The 15,862-nt window shown below is 40.6% G+C and overlaps 1 protein-coding gene across 2 annotated transcripts in view; it reads left to right on the top strand.

The window, feature by feature from the left end:
- The first annotated feature begins 7,292 nt into the window (after window positions 1-7,292).
- The window catches only part of LOC138516802 (immunoglobulin kappa light chain-like), a 92,447-nt gene continuing 83,877 nt past the window's right edge, over window positions 7,293-15,862 (top strand). Inside the window, exons 1-4 of one of the 2 annotated variants that reach the window (XM_069632210.1) lie at window positions 7,293-7,378; window positions 7,485-7,673; window positions 13,175-13,234; window positions 14,388-14,597. In XM_069632210.1, the coding sequence (XP_069488311.1) occupies window positions 7,330-7,378; window positions 7,485-7,673; window positions 13,175-13,234; window positions 14,388-14,597 (508 nt within the window). In that variant the 5' untranslated portion in view covers window positions 7,293-7,329. The remainder of the gene's footprint in view (window positions 7,379-7,484; window positions 7,674-13,174; window positions 13,235-14,387; window positions 14,598-15,862) is intronic. The other variant, XM_069632211.1, reaches the window with a different exon arrangement.

Genomic DNA, 15,862 nt, shown 5'->3' with positions numbered 1-15,862 from the left:
CAGCGCAAGGGCACTATACAGTGAATAAAATTGATTTATCCAAATTTATCAAGATCTTGTGATAGCATTTTTTTTGGCGCAGTCTCGAAGAGCCATCTCTTTCTTGTTTGTTTGTTTGTTTATTCATTTATAATGCACGCCAGACCCAAAGGTATCAGGGCGCAACAGAACAGAATATGCGAGGCTTAAGTTACAAAGTATGAAAAGCAGAGGTGTATATACATAGCAATAGTAGGTCAAATAAATAGATACATATGAGAAAGCGTACATGATAGACAAATGGATACATGTTGTATATACAAGCAAGGTGCAACAGGGAGTCTTGTGTACACTACATCTGCTTCCTCTATCAAGACGCGACAAATCATCAGTTTTTATTAGAGACCAAATAAGATTTTGGTAGCTACTCATTGCAAAAGGTTCACTAAGGAGCCACTGTTTGACCAGCTTCCACCAAAGTCAGCCTCTACTCTATTCCCCTAAAATCCCTGTTTAGAGTGAGAGCCCTTTTAATAAAACTTGACATTGTATTAACTTGTATGCAACATTGTATTAACTTGTATTAACTTGTATGCAGAATCTATTTATGAGTGCTCCTCAAATGTGAAAACCTGTTGGAGTTCCAGAAAATGACATGGTAAAACAGGAAATGTAAGGGTAATTCCTTGGCTATGTGAATGCAATAGCTTGTAAAATATGAGAACATTTGGGAATAGGATGCCAATCGTAATCCGATGATACATCATGATTAAATTCTGATGAGTACATTTGCAAAAACGGATTGTGTTAATCATTATATGATTGAAAATGCATTATTAGCACATTGCATCATTGACTCATGTTTGTGCAAATGAATAGATCAGGCTTGTAACACCCTAGCAACAGGATGAAAGGTCAGCAGATGCGAAGTTGACAGTGATGGTAACCTGTCGATAAGCACAACGAGATGCAGAGACAAGCTGCAGGATATGCTGGACAATTCGAAAGTAATGACACCAGACTCATTATGGGGTGAATTGCCATGGCTGGGCCGAGGAGCGAAGGCAGATCTGGGGGCATGAAGGGGCTTGAGGGTGTTCCCCCAATTCTTTAAATATGGTGAATAACCACTGCTTCTGTGGGATCTAAAGGAACACTGTAAACCTACCAGGGTTCATTATTCCCCTACTCGCAGCCCTATGTATTTGTTGTTCCCTAGTGAGCCAATAAAGTAGCATAGGGATAAGATTTTCTCGATAAGGATAATTTACAGCCTGCTTGAAGCTTATTCAGCTTTGTCACAATTTATTAGGTGGTCACTCTGGAATCAGGGAGTTCCTTCCCCCCCTAAGCAAGGTGGCACGCACCCAAAGTGGTTATAGAGATTCAACTTTAGTGAGTCCTCAAACCTGTCTCACACCACCCCAACAAATACCCTCTAGACCACCAGAGCTAGGAACCATGCTGGTGTATAGTAAGAATATATATTTATTTAAGGGTTGAAAATAATAATAGCAGCCAGAACATCAGCCACCAATGCCGTGGCACAACACAATGTCACAATTAGAAATTACTTGCACCAATTGACTGACTTGTATTTCTAATGAATTTACAGATAATACAACATACAGGAACAATTTAGAGACTGTGCATCAAACGCACCCAGAGGATTTTTTGCACATTAACAATTATGAAATTTGAAAAAAACCCAGTGATTGCTTGGGTTATCACAATGCTCTTCTCTCGTAGCAACCCCCTACCCCAGGCATCAGTTATGTATGACCCCTTAATTTGAAGGCAAGGTACAGGGAGTGGGAATACAGTAGCAACATTGTTTTGATTTTTTATTGAGATGCTGCTTTAGACAAATAGACACAATGATTTGATGGGTTTTTTAATTGAAAGGTAAAGCCTGGAAAGGAACTCAAATGGAAAATCGTTTTGGGCTTTTTATTTGCATGAAAGGCAGGGCTTTGGGAAAATCGTTTTAGCATCAAAGTAAATACATGGGAAATTTCATCTTGCACACACTACATTCACTTGAATGGCAGAGTTTTGGGATTACTTATTTTGGGATTATGGACACCCACCTTCGGTACAGAAGACAGGGGTTTCGGAAAGGGAGAGTCATCCAAGTACTTTATTGTCTATACTGGCTCTAACACAATGGCCATGAACTTTGTTAGTTTTGAACTCTAACAACAATCATCCTGTGATTTTCTATGTGGGGATTCATTGATTTAACTTCAATTCAATGCGCTAAGTATCTACACAGCTTCCCCCTCCCCACAATTTAATGGAAAGGATTAAGGCATGCAGTTTCCAACACAATTCAATTTAATTGGATAGGGTGATTTTATATAGTGGAATTAATTTGAGTTGGATTTAATATAATGTGTCAAAGGTCTCCAGAGTTCCACCTCCGTACCCGCTATGTGAGATGCAGGTTATTGCTGGCAGACCCCCCCACACTTTTGGTGGCATTTAGATGAATCTACTTACATGGAAGGTTTTGGTTATGGGGCATCCAGGGAAACAGCAAGGCTCCTCTGAGGACAGCACAGATCTGCTCAAAAGCTTCGGTCAAGGGTAGTCCGCAGCATCTAGACTTCCTCTGGCCCCTCAAATGGCAGGCCAGTCTCCATCTCCCATGCAATGTTTAAGGCCTAGGTAGCTCTTCCTGTCTCTCTGTTAGTTCTTTGCTAGAGTCCAGAAGCAGACTAACTCCAGCAATAGAGTGGGAAAGTCAAGGGAAAAATCAAAAGTCCCAAAAAGATCCCAAGAGTCAAACAGTCAAAGAAAGATCAGACAGTCCCTCTCAGATTGAAAACTGACATTGTATAGGGTTGGTGACACTCTATTATTATCATAATTCCGATGTTACAAATTGGCCAGCTCTCTCCCTCTCCCTCCTCCAATACGCACACTGCCTGATAATAGGACAAGGAGTTAGGGGGGTGAATGATGGAGGCTGAGGGAGGAGAAACATTCATCATCCCAAAATGACAAGTGGGTTTAACTTTTTCAGTGTCCTTAAAATCTAACAACATGGCTGTTACCCTAATTTTTCAGATAACTGCAGGCACATATATATTTTTGAGTTCTATATTAAAAATTAATAATCATATCTCTGCAATCTGTTTTATACACAATGTTTGATCACCCATTAGTGGGTCTGAAGCCATTTCTTGAGGTCGAGATGGCTCTGAAAAGGTGATTTCTGTTGGCCACTAATGCACAGTTAATGGGGAAGATTGACCTGAAAGGTAATTTCTGCTGGCTCTATTATCTGCAACTCCTACAATTTTGATCTAATGCTCTGTTAATTCTTTGTGTGTATAACTGAACTGGGCCTGCTTTTCCTGGTGGGCCTAGCCCACAGGTCTTGAGGTCAAGGTTTCATAGGCACATATATTTCAGTTCAGTGGGAAAGACACCAGCTGCATCCATAATTCAGAAAATACAGCTTTAAATCGACAAGATGTGATTAGATGTAACATTTTAGCATTGTATATGGGCATGTTGTTTGAATTAAATCTTTGTTGACAGGCGGTTTGGACAGATATTAGTTCACTTTATGTATGATTCACACATAGGGCACAATTACATATACATGTCTTTCTCCGAAATATGTCATTTTACTCCACTTTTTGCAAATTCCTTAGTATCCTTTTCATGTATACTTTACCATGTGTACTGCTGCAGTTTTGTATCTGTCCAAAGGTGCCTTTTCCCAGTTTACACAAAGTCAGCATCTGCAGCAGCACTGGTTATGTCACATTCATTGTGCATATGCAGCAGTTTTAAGCTCTCAGGTAGATTCCCTTTAACTTTCGCACCGGTCCATTTTAGTGGCGCTGACTAGGCCGATTTCTTTCCATTTCACTAGGCATTATGTCGAAAATCACTGTTTTGTACTGGCTTTTATATTTCAATGGAACTCAACATTAGCCAGCTTCACTTTCACAACAGGGCCTAGCATGGACTCTCCATCTCTGTCACTCTGGGGCTGTATTTTTACCCCATAGACTCTAATGTATGTTTTTATGTTTGAACAATATATTTGGGGTGATCTCTTTAATGATTGCTTTTGTAAATTAATCCACAGATGAATCTTCCAATAATCTATTTTGGAGGAAGCGGTTGACCGCTTGTGAAAAAAAACCAGCGAGTGACATGTTACAAACTAATGTCTATACATCTGTTAAAACTATTCACTTTGCCATTGCTTGTTTAGTATAGTTTCCTTATATGGTTAAATATTGGCTGTGCAGAACTGTTAGGCAGAATCATATGCAGTACCCTTAGGGAACATGACATAAGATTAGGACTACACGTGATAGTACAATTTCACCTTTGGTACAAGCCTGTACTACACAGTAAAGTGGTAGTGATGACTGAGCAGCCAGACTTATCTCAAGAGTGAATGAGCAGTAATAGGGATTACACAAAGGACTACAATTACTGTGACTCAAGCAAACACTGAATCAAGGTTTCTGGTTAGAAAATACAAGTACATTTATTTTTGAACCATCTGTTCACAAAACACTTCACTTCTACTAAATTAAAGCACACTTTAAATATATTACACACAACCAATTCCTTTTGTTCAGGGCATTTCAAGGTAAGTGCATTAGGATTTGACATAGTAGTGTTTTGAAACAAAGACGTTACCGGGAGTTAATACGCAATCACTTTTTGACAGTAATGACAGTTTGGCCTTACGAAAGAAAAACTTACCCACGGGAAGAAATGCAACCGTAGTCAAACACACTTAGCATATAGAATTAAAACAAGGGAATAGTGGATAAAAATCATAGTCAATACTTTTGTCAAGGCAATAGAATCAGAGAACATGTTCTAAGAGGCAGATAAAAGTCAATAGGCCTGCGCCAGTGTCAAATGGAGTTGGGCTCTGTTGTCAAGGATCAAACGGTGAGAGCAGTTCAAGATTAACGTTGCCAGGAGTACTGGGTATTGTCAAAGGGAGGCAAAAGTTATAAGACGGAAGGAAGAAAGGACAAGCCTTCGGGAAGGAAAAACGGTTCACCCCAATTCCTCAAGGTCGGACGTAGAGAACGACCAAATGGACACAGTACCTTATTCGGATGAAGAAAGCTGGTGCTACCGCAGTTGTTCCTGGTAGTTCCTGCAGACTCACAGTTCCTGAAGCTTCAGTCGTGGGGACAAGAAGGTGGACGCCTGGAGTGATCTGCACTACCCAGAGATGAAGCCAGCTGCAGCAAAGCAACGATGAATAAAAGATGCACTCCTTAAAAAGAGGAGCGGGCTCTTCTGATGGTTATCCGGACCAGTACAGCTCTGTCCAGTGATTTAGACCCAGAAGAGGATTCTCTGGCTGTAAAAGGTGAGCTGGTTGATCCCACCAGGCTCAAGGGAAGCAGACTCCGGACTGGATCTTCTCTGTCGTTGAAGAGTAGATAGCTCAGGACTGCTGCAGGGCTTCACCGGGATCCAGGAGTTGCAGCAGCCGTCTTCTTCTCCACTTCTCTTTGGTTCTTGTAGTTCCAGTGGCGACTCTGACTTCCAGCCCAAGAGTCAACCACCTCAGCCAGTCGACACAAAGTGCGACTTGGGTCTCCGAGGAGACCCTGTGCAGGTGGTGACTAAAGCCCTCCCTCACATTCAGTCCATCTAGACACCCAGAAGCCAAAGGAGGGCTTCTTCGCAGAAGCCCGCCAAAGGACGGGGTACAAGGAAACCAAACCTGGTTTGGAGGGAAAAGCAAACAACAAGAAAGACCTTTCCAACACGAAATGGCGAAAACCACGCTAGGACCCAAGATAAAAATGATATGGGGTAGTGGGTTTTATGTTCAAGTCTGTCACCACGCCCAGAACACCTTCACTGGAATCCGTGTAAAAATTATAGTTACCACTGCCACCAGCCATGTCGAGTCGGGAAGGAGAACACTAAAGTGCCCCTTGAGGTACAGAAGGACAGGAGAAAGATATTCCCCTCCAGTACTCCATTGTAAGATGGTTTGCACTGGATCTGTATTTAAAAGGACTAGTAAAGCCAATGGTGACTTTACATGTTTCTGGGGGACAGTAGTCATCCCCAGAAATGGAGTTCATAAGGGAAGTCTAAAAGACATACCTGTGTCACTCCACTAAATGTGCTGTGTGACACATAAGTAACAAGATGATGCCTAGGGAGTTGGTGACACTCCATATCCCATGAGCACAAAAAAGTACAACACACACAAAATTACACTGTAAGAGTGGGAAAAAAGGCTCACACTCTTACCAGGTGAAAGAAATAAAAAAAACAGAAATCCAGCAAAGCTGCTGAGGGACTCACTAGGTAAGGGAAATTAGCCATAAATGAGAATTCTCCCTAACAAGAATAATAACCCATTTTGTGAAAGAAAGCTGTTGTCCTTAGTTCCAATAAATAAGCATAATCAGCACTGTTAAGGAGTGCTCAGTCTCCATAGCAGGCTTAATTGGGGGTTATGGACACGAAGCACATTACCACTATTGTAGGAGGTTTCATTTGCAAGATTTTGAGCACAAGGTTAATACATCATAATACATCATTGCACCTCTTGGGATATGTGCTCTACGAACAGAGAGAATGTACAACTCTGTAACGCTGCCACAGGACGGCCAGCGTCTAAACACTGCAAAGCTATCTCTAGATGGCAGGTGCCTCCTTTAGAAGCATAATGCACTGCTTCTTAAAATGAGAAGGGGGCAGGTGGCCTATTGGTTTAATTGGTTTAGCTCTAATCCCAGTTTTGGTACTTTACCCACAATGTGCGTGGGTGAGCAGGGGTGGACTGGTCGATATGGCACTCTAGAGATTTCCCTGTAGACCTCTGCAGCCTGGGCCTCTTTTGTCTGTTAACCTATTTTATTTCCACATTTTCCCATAAGAAAATAGTTGGGCTTGCTGAAAATGTGTAATATGGGGCCAGATTGATAATTATTTACAGGGCCTCGTTTCCAGTCCACCCCTGCCTATGAGAAATCTAACATAAGTGTCTTAACCCAACTGTATAGTGTGACTTCTAGTGCTGCACTTTCACAAAAGCAAATGTACAATTATTTTCTCTGATGGGTAAAAATTCTGCAGCCTGGCCCCCACCTGTTGCATACTGTTTCATTTCCCATACAAAAACCTCACGAGAGGTTTACCTCCTCTCACGCGGTATGCCCTGATCTGTCCATGTATTGACAGACAGCCTGCCAGCACACAAGGCTGAATCACTGTAACCTCCCTCCTATTACTTAATTCTGTGTACATACACCTGCACCTGCAGCTATGCAGATTTACACATCAGAGTGGTTTTTCCTGTTCTGGGCTACAGTCGTCAGAGAAAAGATGGCTCTCCTCACTGTGGTCGCCTGTGTGTTAGCTGCCTTTCTTCAAGGTCAGAGGTGTTCAGGAAATTCTGGCTTAAATCGAAAAGAGGACTGTGTTGTCTATTGTGTGCATATTCTTTTTTTAACTTAATCCAATATGCTTTCCCTCTCCAGGAATCAATGGAGCGATTGTTGCGACTCAGACTCCGGATTCCTTATCTATGACTCTTGACGAAAGGGTACAAATAAACTGTGACTTGACTCTCACCACCAGCGGAGCCCCAGCAGAGGATCATGCAGATTTCTACTGTCAGGTTGTTAACCCGCTCACTTTCGGAAGCCGCAACACACTTGAGAAAAAACGTGAGCATATTTCTTTGCCTTCCACGTACTATAACGATTCCTAGTTTATTAATATTTAATGTTTCTGTAGTTATTTCTGCTACATGTCATTTCTTCTATAAGAGCTTAATTGCCAACAATGAGACAGTGATTGCTTTGTTCTTATGGACATAAAACTCCGGACAAGTTCTTCTACTATATTTATTTATTCATATACAGGAGGATCACAAAAGGAACATATGCATATTGTTATCCCTGGTTTAGGAATAGTGATTGCATTATGATTTGTAAACAGTAGATTGTCTACAGATGGGCTGCAGGTAAGTAAAAAAAATCAGAGCACACTTGCAGTCAAGGAAACACTTGCACACTGTAGTTATATACAACTATGGTTATTTATCATATACTCTAAAGCAATACTAAACACAATACTAGGCTTTAGGTAAGTAATGGTTCACACATATATATATATATATATACACGGTAAGATATTTGCATTCATTACTCGGTTTTCAATAGTAGACCGTAGATGGAACGAAGGTAAGCAGTCAGAGTAGCTTAAGGTTAGCAAATTGCAATAGTAAGTATCGTGGCGTGGGAAGTGTATGTGATTTTCATGCTATTTTGAACTATATTTGCCAGTCTGAATGTAACTTGTTTTAATTGTATTTGTGCATCCTTTACCTAAATGTCCTATTTGTATGTACAGTGGCATTTCACTTTAAACCTCAGTTGGCTTTGGATTTATTTGTGTATTTACTTCTAGCTTCTGTCTTTGCCAATGTTTTGCTGAGTAGTGCCAAGATGCCTCTTTTGGTGAATGTTGCACTTCACAAATATTGGTAACATAGCAAATGATATCAACCAACATTTGATGCAAGAGCAGATCAATTCTGGGATAACCTCTGGGAGACCAGGGGCTGTGGGCAGGAGAACAGAGGAAGGCAGACACTATGAAAGTATTCAGAAGATTCTTCTGCGTTGCAGGTTAGTAAATTTGTTGGAATAAGGAGGTTTCATGGAGGTTAGATAGACCCCCTGAAGGATCGCAGCCCCAAGGACCACTGTCCTTATGTCAGGCATAACATGATTGGGTTGTCTACCCCAACACGTCTCGGGATCCTCGGGAGGAGCATGAATCAACATAGCAAGCACCCAAGTAAGCCTCTAGGAGCAGAACAATACCTTTGGTGAAGAAGAAGCAATGTCACCAGCGGTCCCCAAAGAGAGGTGACAGCACGCTCCGGTTCACATTCCTTGGCCTTGGCAGCTGAAGAAAAGCTTTTGGCAGGAGCAGATAGTCACCTTCTTGCGATGGGATATCCAGCAGATGATCCTCTACCCCTTACATTGCGTAAAACGCATTGTGTTAATAATTATATAATTGAAAATGCACTATTAGCACAGTGCATCATTGATGCATTTTTCTGCAAATTAATAGATCAGGCTTGTAACACCCTAGCAACAGGATGAAAGGTCAGCAGATGCGAAGATGACAGTGATGGTAACCGTCGATAAGCACAACGAGATGCAGAGAAAAGCTGCAGGATATGCTGTAAAATGTTAAAGTGAAGACACCAGACAGGTAGTGGCACAAATTGAAGCCATATTCATTATGGGGTAATTGTCATGGTTGGGCGGTATGGGGGCATGAAGGGGCATGAAGGGAGTTGAGGCTGTTGTTCCAATTTTTCTAATATGGAGAATAACCACTACTTCTGTGTGATCTAAAGTAACACTGTTAACCTATCAGGGTGCATTATTTCCCCCTTGCAGCCCTATCTATTTGTTGTTCCCTAGTGAGCCATTAAAGTGGCATAGGGATAGGAGATGATCCTCTACCCCTTACATTGCGTAAAACGCATTGTGTTAATAATTATATAATTGAAAATGCACTATTAGCACAGTGCATCATTGATGCATTTTTCTGCAAATTAATAGATCAGGCTTGTAACACCCTAGCAACAGGATGAAAGGTCAGCAGATGCGAAGATGACAGTGATGGTAACCGTCGATAAGCACAACGAGATGCAGAGAAAAGCTGCAGGATATGCTGTAAAATGTTAAAGTGAAGACACCAGACAGGTAGTGGCACAAATTGAAGCCATATTCATTATGGGGTAATTGTCATGGTTGGGCGGTATGGGGGCATGAAGGGGCATGAAGGGAGTTGAGGCTGTTGTTCCAATTTTTCTAATATGGAGAATAACCACTACTTCTGTGTGATCTAAAGTAACACTGTTAACCTATCAGGGTGCATTATTTCCCCCTTGCAGCCCTATCTATTTGTTGTTCCCTAGTGAGCCATTAAAGTGGCATAGGGATAGGAGTTTCTCGATAAGGATAATTTACAGCCTGCTTGAAGCTTATTTAGCTTTGTCACGATTTATTAGGCAGTTACTCTCAACTCAGGGAGTGCCTCCCCCTCAAGCATGGTGGCACGCACCTAAGCGGTTACACAGATTCAACTTTAGTGAGTCCTTCAACCTGTCTCGCACAAACCCAACAAATAGCCTCTGTACCACCAGAGCTAGGATTCAGGCCAATGTATAGAAATAATTTATATTTATTTAAGGTTTGACAAATAATAATAGCAACCAGAACATTAGTCACCAATGCGTGGCACAACACAATGTCACAATTTCCAATTACTTGCACCAATTGACTGACCTGAATTTCTAATGAATTTACAGATCCTACAACACACAGGTCAAATTTAGAGGCTCTACATCAAACACACCCAGAGGATTTCTTACACATTAACAATTATGAAATTTGAATAACCCCCAGTGATTGCTTGGGTTATCACAATGCTCCTCTCTCCCAGCAACCCCCTCGCCCCCAGGCATCAGTTATATATGACCCCTCAATTTGAAGGAAAGGTACAGGGAGTGGGAATACAGTAGAAACATTGTTTTGGCTTTTTATTAAGATGCAGGGTTAGACAAATAGACACAATGAAAAAAATCGTTTTGGTTTTTTTAATAGAAAGGTAAAGCCAGGAAAGATACTCAAACAGAACATAGGTTTGGGCTTTTTATTAGCATGAAAGGCAGAGCTTTGGGAAAATCATCTTGGGATGCAAGTAAATACATGGGAAATCTCATTTTGCAAACTCTACATTCACTTGACTGGCAGAGTTTTACGATTACTTATTTTGGGATTATGGACACCCACCTTTGGTACAGAAGACAGGGGTTTCAGAATGGTAGAGTCATCCAAGTACCGTATTGTCTATACTGGCTCTAACACGATGTGCATGAATTTGATAGTTTTGCAATCAAACAACACTCATCCTGTGATTTTCTATATGGGAATTAATTGATTTAACTTCAATTCAATGCGCTAAGGATCTACACAACTTCCCCCCTCCCCAGAATTTAATGGAAAGGATTAAGGCATGCAGTTCCCAACGCAATTCAATTTGAATGAATAGGGTGATTTTTCTAAAGTGGGATTAATTTGAGTTGGATTCTATAAAATGTGCCACGGATCTCCTCGATTCCACCCACACTTTTATTGGCATTTAGATTAATCTACTTACATGGGAGGCTTTGGCTATGGGGCATCCAGGGACACAGCATGGCTCCTCTGAGGACAGGGCAGATCTGGAGATCTGGTCAAAGCTTCTAGATTTCCCAGTCTCCATCTCCCATGCAATGTTTAAGGCCTGGGTAGCTATTCCTGTCTCTCTGCTAGTTCTTTGCAAGAGTCCAGAAGCAGACTACTTCCAACAATAGAGTGGAAAAGTCAAGGGAAAAATCAAAGGTCCAAAGAAAGGTACCAAGAGTCAAATAGTCAAAGAAAGATCAGCCAGTACTGATCTTTTATAGGGCTGGTGACACTCCATTATTATCATAATTCCCATGCTACGGATTGGCCAGCTCTCTCCCTTTCCCTACCCCCAATATGCACACTGCCTGCTAATAGTACAAGGAGTTAGGGTGTGGGAATGTTGGCGGCTGAGGGAGGAGAAAGATGCATCATCCAAAATGACAAGTTTTCAGTGTCCTTAAAATCTAACAATGTGGCAGTTACCCTCATTTTTCAGATAACTGCAGGCACTTATATGTTCTTGAGTTCTATAATAAAATACTAATCATAACTCGGCATGCCCTTCATAGGAGGAGCTACTATTTTTATTGATTTACTCCTGAGCCGAAATAGTCACAAATTTGCCCCTTCCTGATTCAAACCATACTTCCATAACCTATAATCACACCAACTTTCTATTCCCTCAGAATTATGGGTAGGCCGGATTCGTAATTGGCTTCCTAACTTAAATTGCATACATCACACAGGATTCATATTTACATGGTACCAACAGGCTTTTTCTCCCCTTTACCATGAGTCTGGGATGCACTGGGAAAAATGATTCTCTTTTTATTAAATAAAAAGTGGCCCAATGTTAATCGTATGGCAAGGCATCACATGGGTCCCCAGTTTCACATAGCCCCCAACTATTCCTAAGTTGCATTTCTCCATCGTCACCTGGCCCGAATATCTGCTTATCAGCAATCTGTTTTATACACAATGTTTAATCTCCCATTAGTGGCACTGAAGCCATTTCTTGAGGTTGAATTAGCCCTGAAAAGGTAATTTCTGTTTCCCACTAATGCACAGATAATGGGGAGGACTAACCTGAAAGGTAATTTCTGCTGGCTGTATTATCTGCAATTCGAACAATTTTGATCTAATTCTCTGTTAATTCTTTGTTTGTATAACTGAACCGAGCCTGCTTTTCCTGGTAGGCCGAGCCCACAGTTCTTGAGGTCAAAGTTTCATAGGCACTGACATTTCAGTTCAGTGTCAAAAACTCCAGCTGCATCCAAACTTCAGAAAATACAGCTTTAAATCTACAAGATGTGCTTACATGTAACATTTTGCATTGTATCTGGGCATGTTGTTTGAATTACAACCTTTCTTGACAGACAGATTGGACAGATATAAGTTCACTTTAGGTATTATTCACAGTTACATAAAAAAATCCAACAAGTAGGCCTTTTACATTTGAATCTCCGTTTTTTTGTGAAAAATAAGTGTCTTTCTCTGAAATATGTCTCTTGACTCAACTTTTTACTCCTCCTTGGTATTTTTCACATGCCTATCCTTTTCATGTACATTTCCCATGTGTACTGCTGCAGTTTTGAATATGCCAAAAGGAGCCTTTTCCCAGTTTACACGAAGTCAGCATCTGCAGCACCACAGGTCATATCACATTCATTGGGCATATCAGCAGTTTTAAGCTCTCAGGTAGAGTCCCTCTCACTTGCAACCGGTCCATTTAGGGGAGCTTGCTAGGCCCATTTCTTTCCATTTCACAAGGCCTTATGTCGAAAATGACTGTTTATATTTCAATGGAACTCCACATTAGTCAGCTTCACTCTCACAATAGGGCCTAGCATGGCCTCTCCATCTCTGTCACTCTCCGGCTGTATTTTCACCCCACAGTCTGTAATGTATATTTTTATGTTTGAAGAATATATTACATTAATTATTTATTTTTGTAAATTAATCCACAGATGAATCTTCCAATAACCTATTTTGGAGGAAGCGGTTGACCGTTTATAAAAGAAAACGCGGTGAGTGACATAAATCAAACTTGTCTGTGCATCAGTTAAAACTATTGACTTTGCAATTTAGTATAGTTTCCTTATATGGTTACATATTGGCTGTGCAGAACAATAATCCATTTTGTGGGTGAAAGCTGTTGTCCCTATGCCCAAAAAATACATATAATCCGTACTGTTAAGGAGTGCTCAGTCTCCATAGCAGGCTTAAATGGGGGTTATGAACGCGAATCGCATTACCACTATTGTAGCATGTTTCATTTGCAAGATTTTGTGCACAAGGTAAATACATCATAATACATCATTGCACTTCTTGGAATATGTGCTGTGCGAATAGAGAGTACGGACAACTTTGTATACTCTGCCCCAAGACCGCCATCATTTAAACACTGTAAAGCTATCACTAGATGGCAGGTGCCGCTTTTAGAAGCATAATGCACTGCTCTTTAAAATGAGAAAGGGGCTGGTGGACTATGTTACCTAGGACATTTAGCTTTAATCCCTGTTTTGGTACTTCACCCAAATTATGCATGTTAATATCCCTCTGAGCAATCTAACATAAGTATCTAAACCCAACCGTATAGTGTGACATCTAGTGCTGCACTGTTCTATGCTCAACAACTCATACTGATATGTTCCTATTGTGTGCTCTATCACTCCTTCTACACTGTATTAACGTGTGTAAGAAAAGACGCTTTTTCACAAAAGCAAATGTATAATTATTTTCTCGATAGGTAAATATTCTGCAGCTAGGGATTCAACTATTGCATACTGTTTCATTCATATATAAAATCCCAGATACAAAATCCTCACGAGAGGTTTACCACTTCTCGCGCTGTATGCCCTGATCTGTCAATTCATTGTCAGACAGCATAGCAGCACACAAGGCCGATTTACTGTAACCTTCCTCCTATTACTTAACTCTGTGTACATACACCTTAAGCTATGCATATTTACACATCAGTGTTTTTTCCCTGTTGTTCTGGGCTACAAATAGTCGTTAGAGAAAAGATGGCTCACGTCACTGTGGTTGCCTGTGTGTTAGCTGCCTTTCTTCATGGTCAGATGCGTTCAGGAAATGCTGCTTTAAATCGAAAAGGATACTGTGTTGTCTATTGCGTGCATATGCTTCTATAACTTAATCCAATATGCTTTCCCCCTCCAGGACTCAATGAAGACATGGTTGCGACTCAGACTCCGGTTTCCTTATCTGTGACTCTTGGCAAAGAGGTAAAAATTAACTGTAAAGTGAGTAGTGGATCTAACTATGACTCCACTGTCACCTCCACCAGAGTCCTAGCAGAGGATCATGATTACTACTGTCAGGTTGCTAACCCGCTCATTTTCGGAAAAGGTACCACACTTGAGATGAAACGTGAGTATATTTCTTTGCCTTCAAGGTACACTAACGATTCCCAATTTCTTAACAGTTTATTTTTCTGTAGTTATGTCTGTTACACGTCCTTTTTTCTATAAGTGCTTAAACCTCTACACAAGTTCTTCTACCATATTTATGACATTATAACATTATAATATTTATAACAGTCGGATTCCTTGATCTCACGTCCATCCAGGATATTGCGCTAAACTTGCCGGGGTATATGAAAGAGGTTTCCTATCTGATTTAAATAAATTGTCTATCCTGAAGAAGGCCATTGAAATACTATGGGGGTAGAGACACTAGAGATAATGCCTTAATCTCCAGAAGGGCCGAAACATGTCGACACTTGACAAAAGACTTACCAACTGTTTGAAGTCTTGTATCTAAATACTGCCTCATTGATATAAGTCAGTTTTCATTAATTCAACTAACCCCTATATTTGACACTGTTTTTAGGATTAGATTAAGTCGATCATGCAGTATTGATTTGTGACATATATCTGTATGTTCTGCTTTCTCTCTTTTTTAACTTTTCTAAATTTGTCTTAATAATAAATTGATATGGACTCATTTATGATTGATGATGTTTAGTGTTCACTCTTGAGGGTGGGTAATTGATATGGTTCTATGTAGTGTCTCAATAGTATTGCGCATTTTGTGATAACTGTTGCAAAAAATGAATTTTTTGAAAATTGTTAATGTGGTACCAATTTGGAAGGCATCAATCACAAAATAAGTAATTAACATATACAACTAAGCCTAGTCTGGTTGGACTATGAGTGGGGTAGTCAATAGTCTCATTTTTGTATAACGCTCTCTGCTTTGTTCTCCTGTTCCGAGACTTTGACCCCCCGTAAACAAAAATTGAGGGAGATTAACTGTTTAGAGGTAACAGATCAAAGTGTGCCATGTTGACCCCAATGTGGTGGATTTAGGCACCTTTTTGGAAGAGGACGATTGCCTGGCTCTTCTCAAAAATTTCAACCAAAAACTTGTCCTTCTGAGCACTGATTACGTGATGATCTACGTGATCTCCACCCTCAACACAGGCAAATTCAGTGTACATGGCATTTTAGCTAAGATACAGCTAATAAAAAGTCCCTTCAGCAAGTCTTTGCTTCTTACCATAAAGCTATTTCCATGCCCAAAGCAGACTATTTTTCATTAGACATAGAAGCATCTATTAACCACTCTAAAGTGCTGTTCAAAACTGTGTGTTCACTATCTTCTGGTCCACCTGATTCCATCCTGCTTTCCCA

Source organism: Ambystoma mexicanum, chromosome 6q (genome assembly GCF_040938575.1).
Source record: "Ambystoma mexicanum isolate Mex_15411 chromosome 6q, UKY_AmexF1_1, whole genome shotgun sequence".
NCBI classification, from domain to species: domain Eukaryota; kingdom Metazoa; phylum Chordata; class Amphibia; order Caudata; family Ambystomatidae; genus Ambystoma; species Ambystoma mexicanum.
Note: the sequence above shows the minus strand (reverse complement) of the source record. Positions and strands in the feature narration are given on the sequence as shown.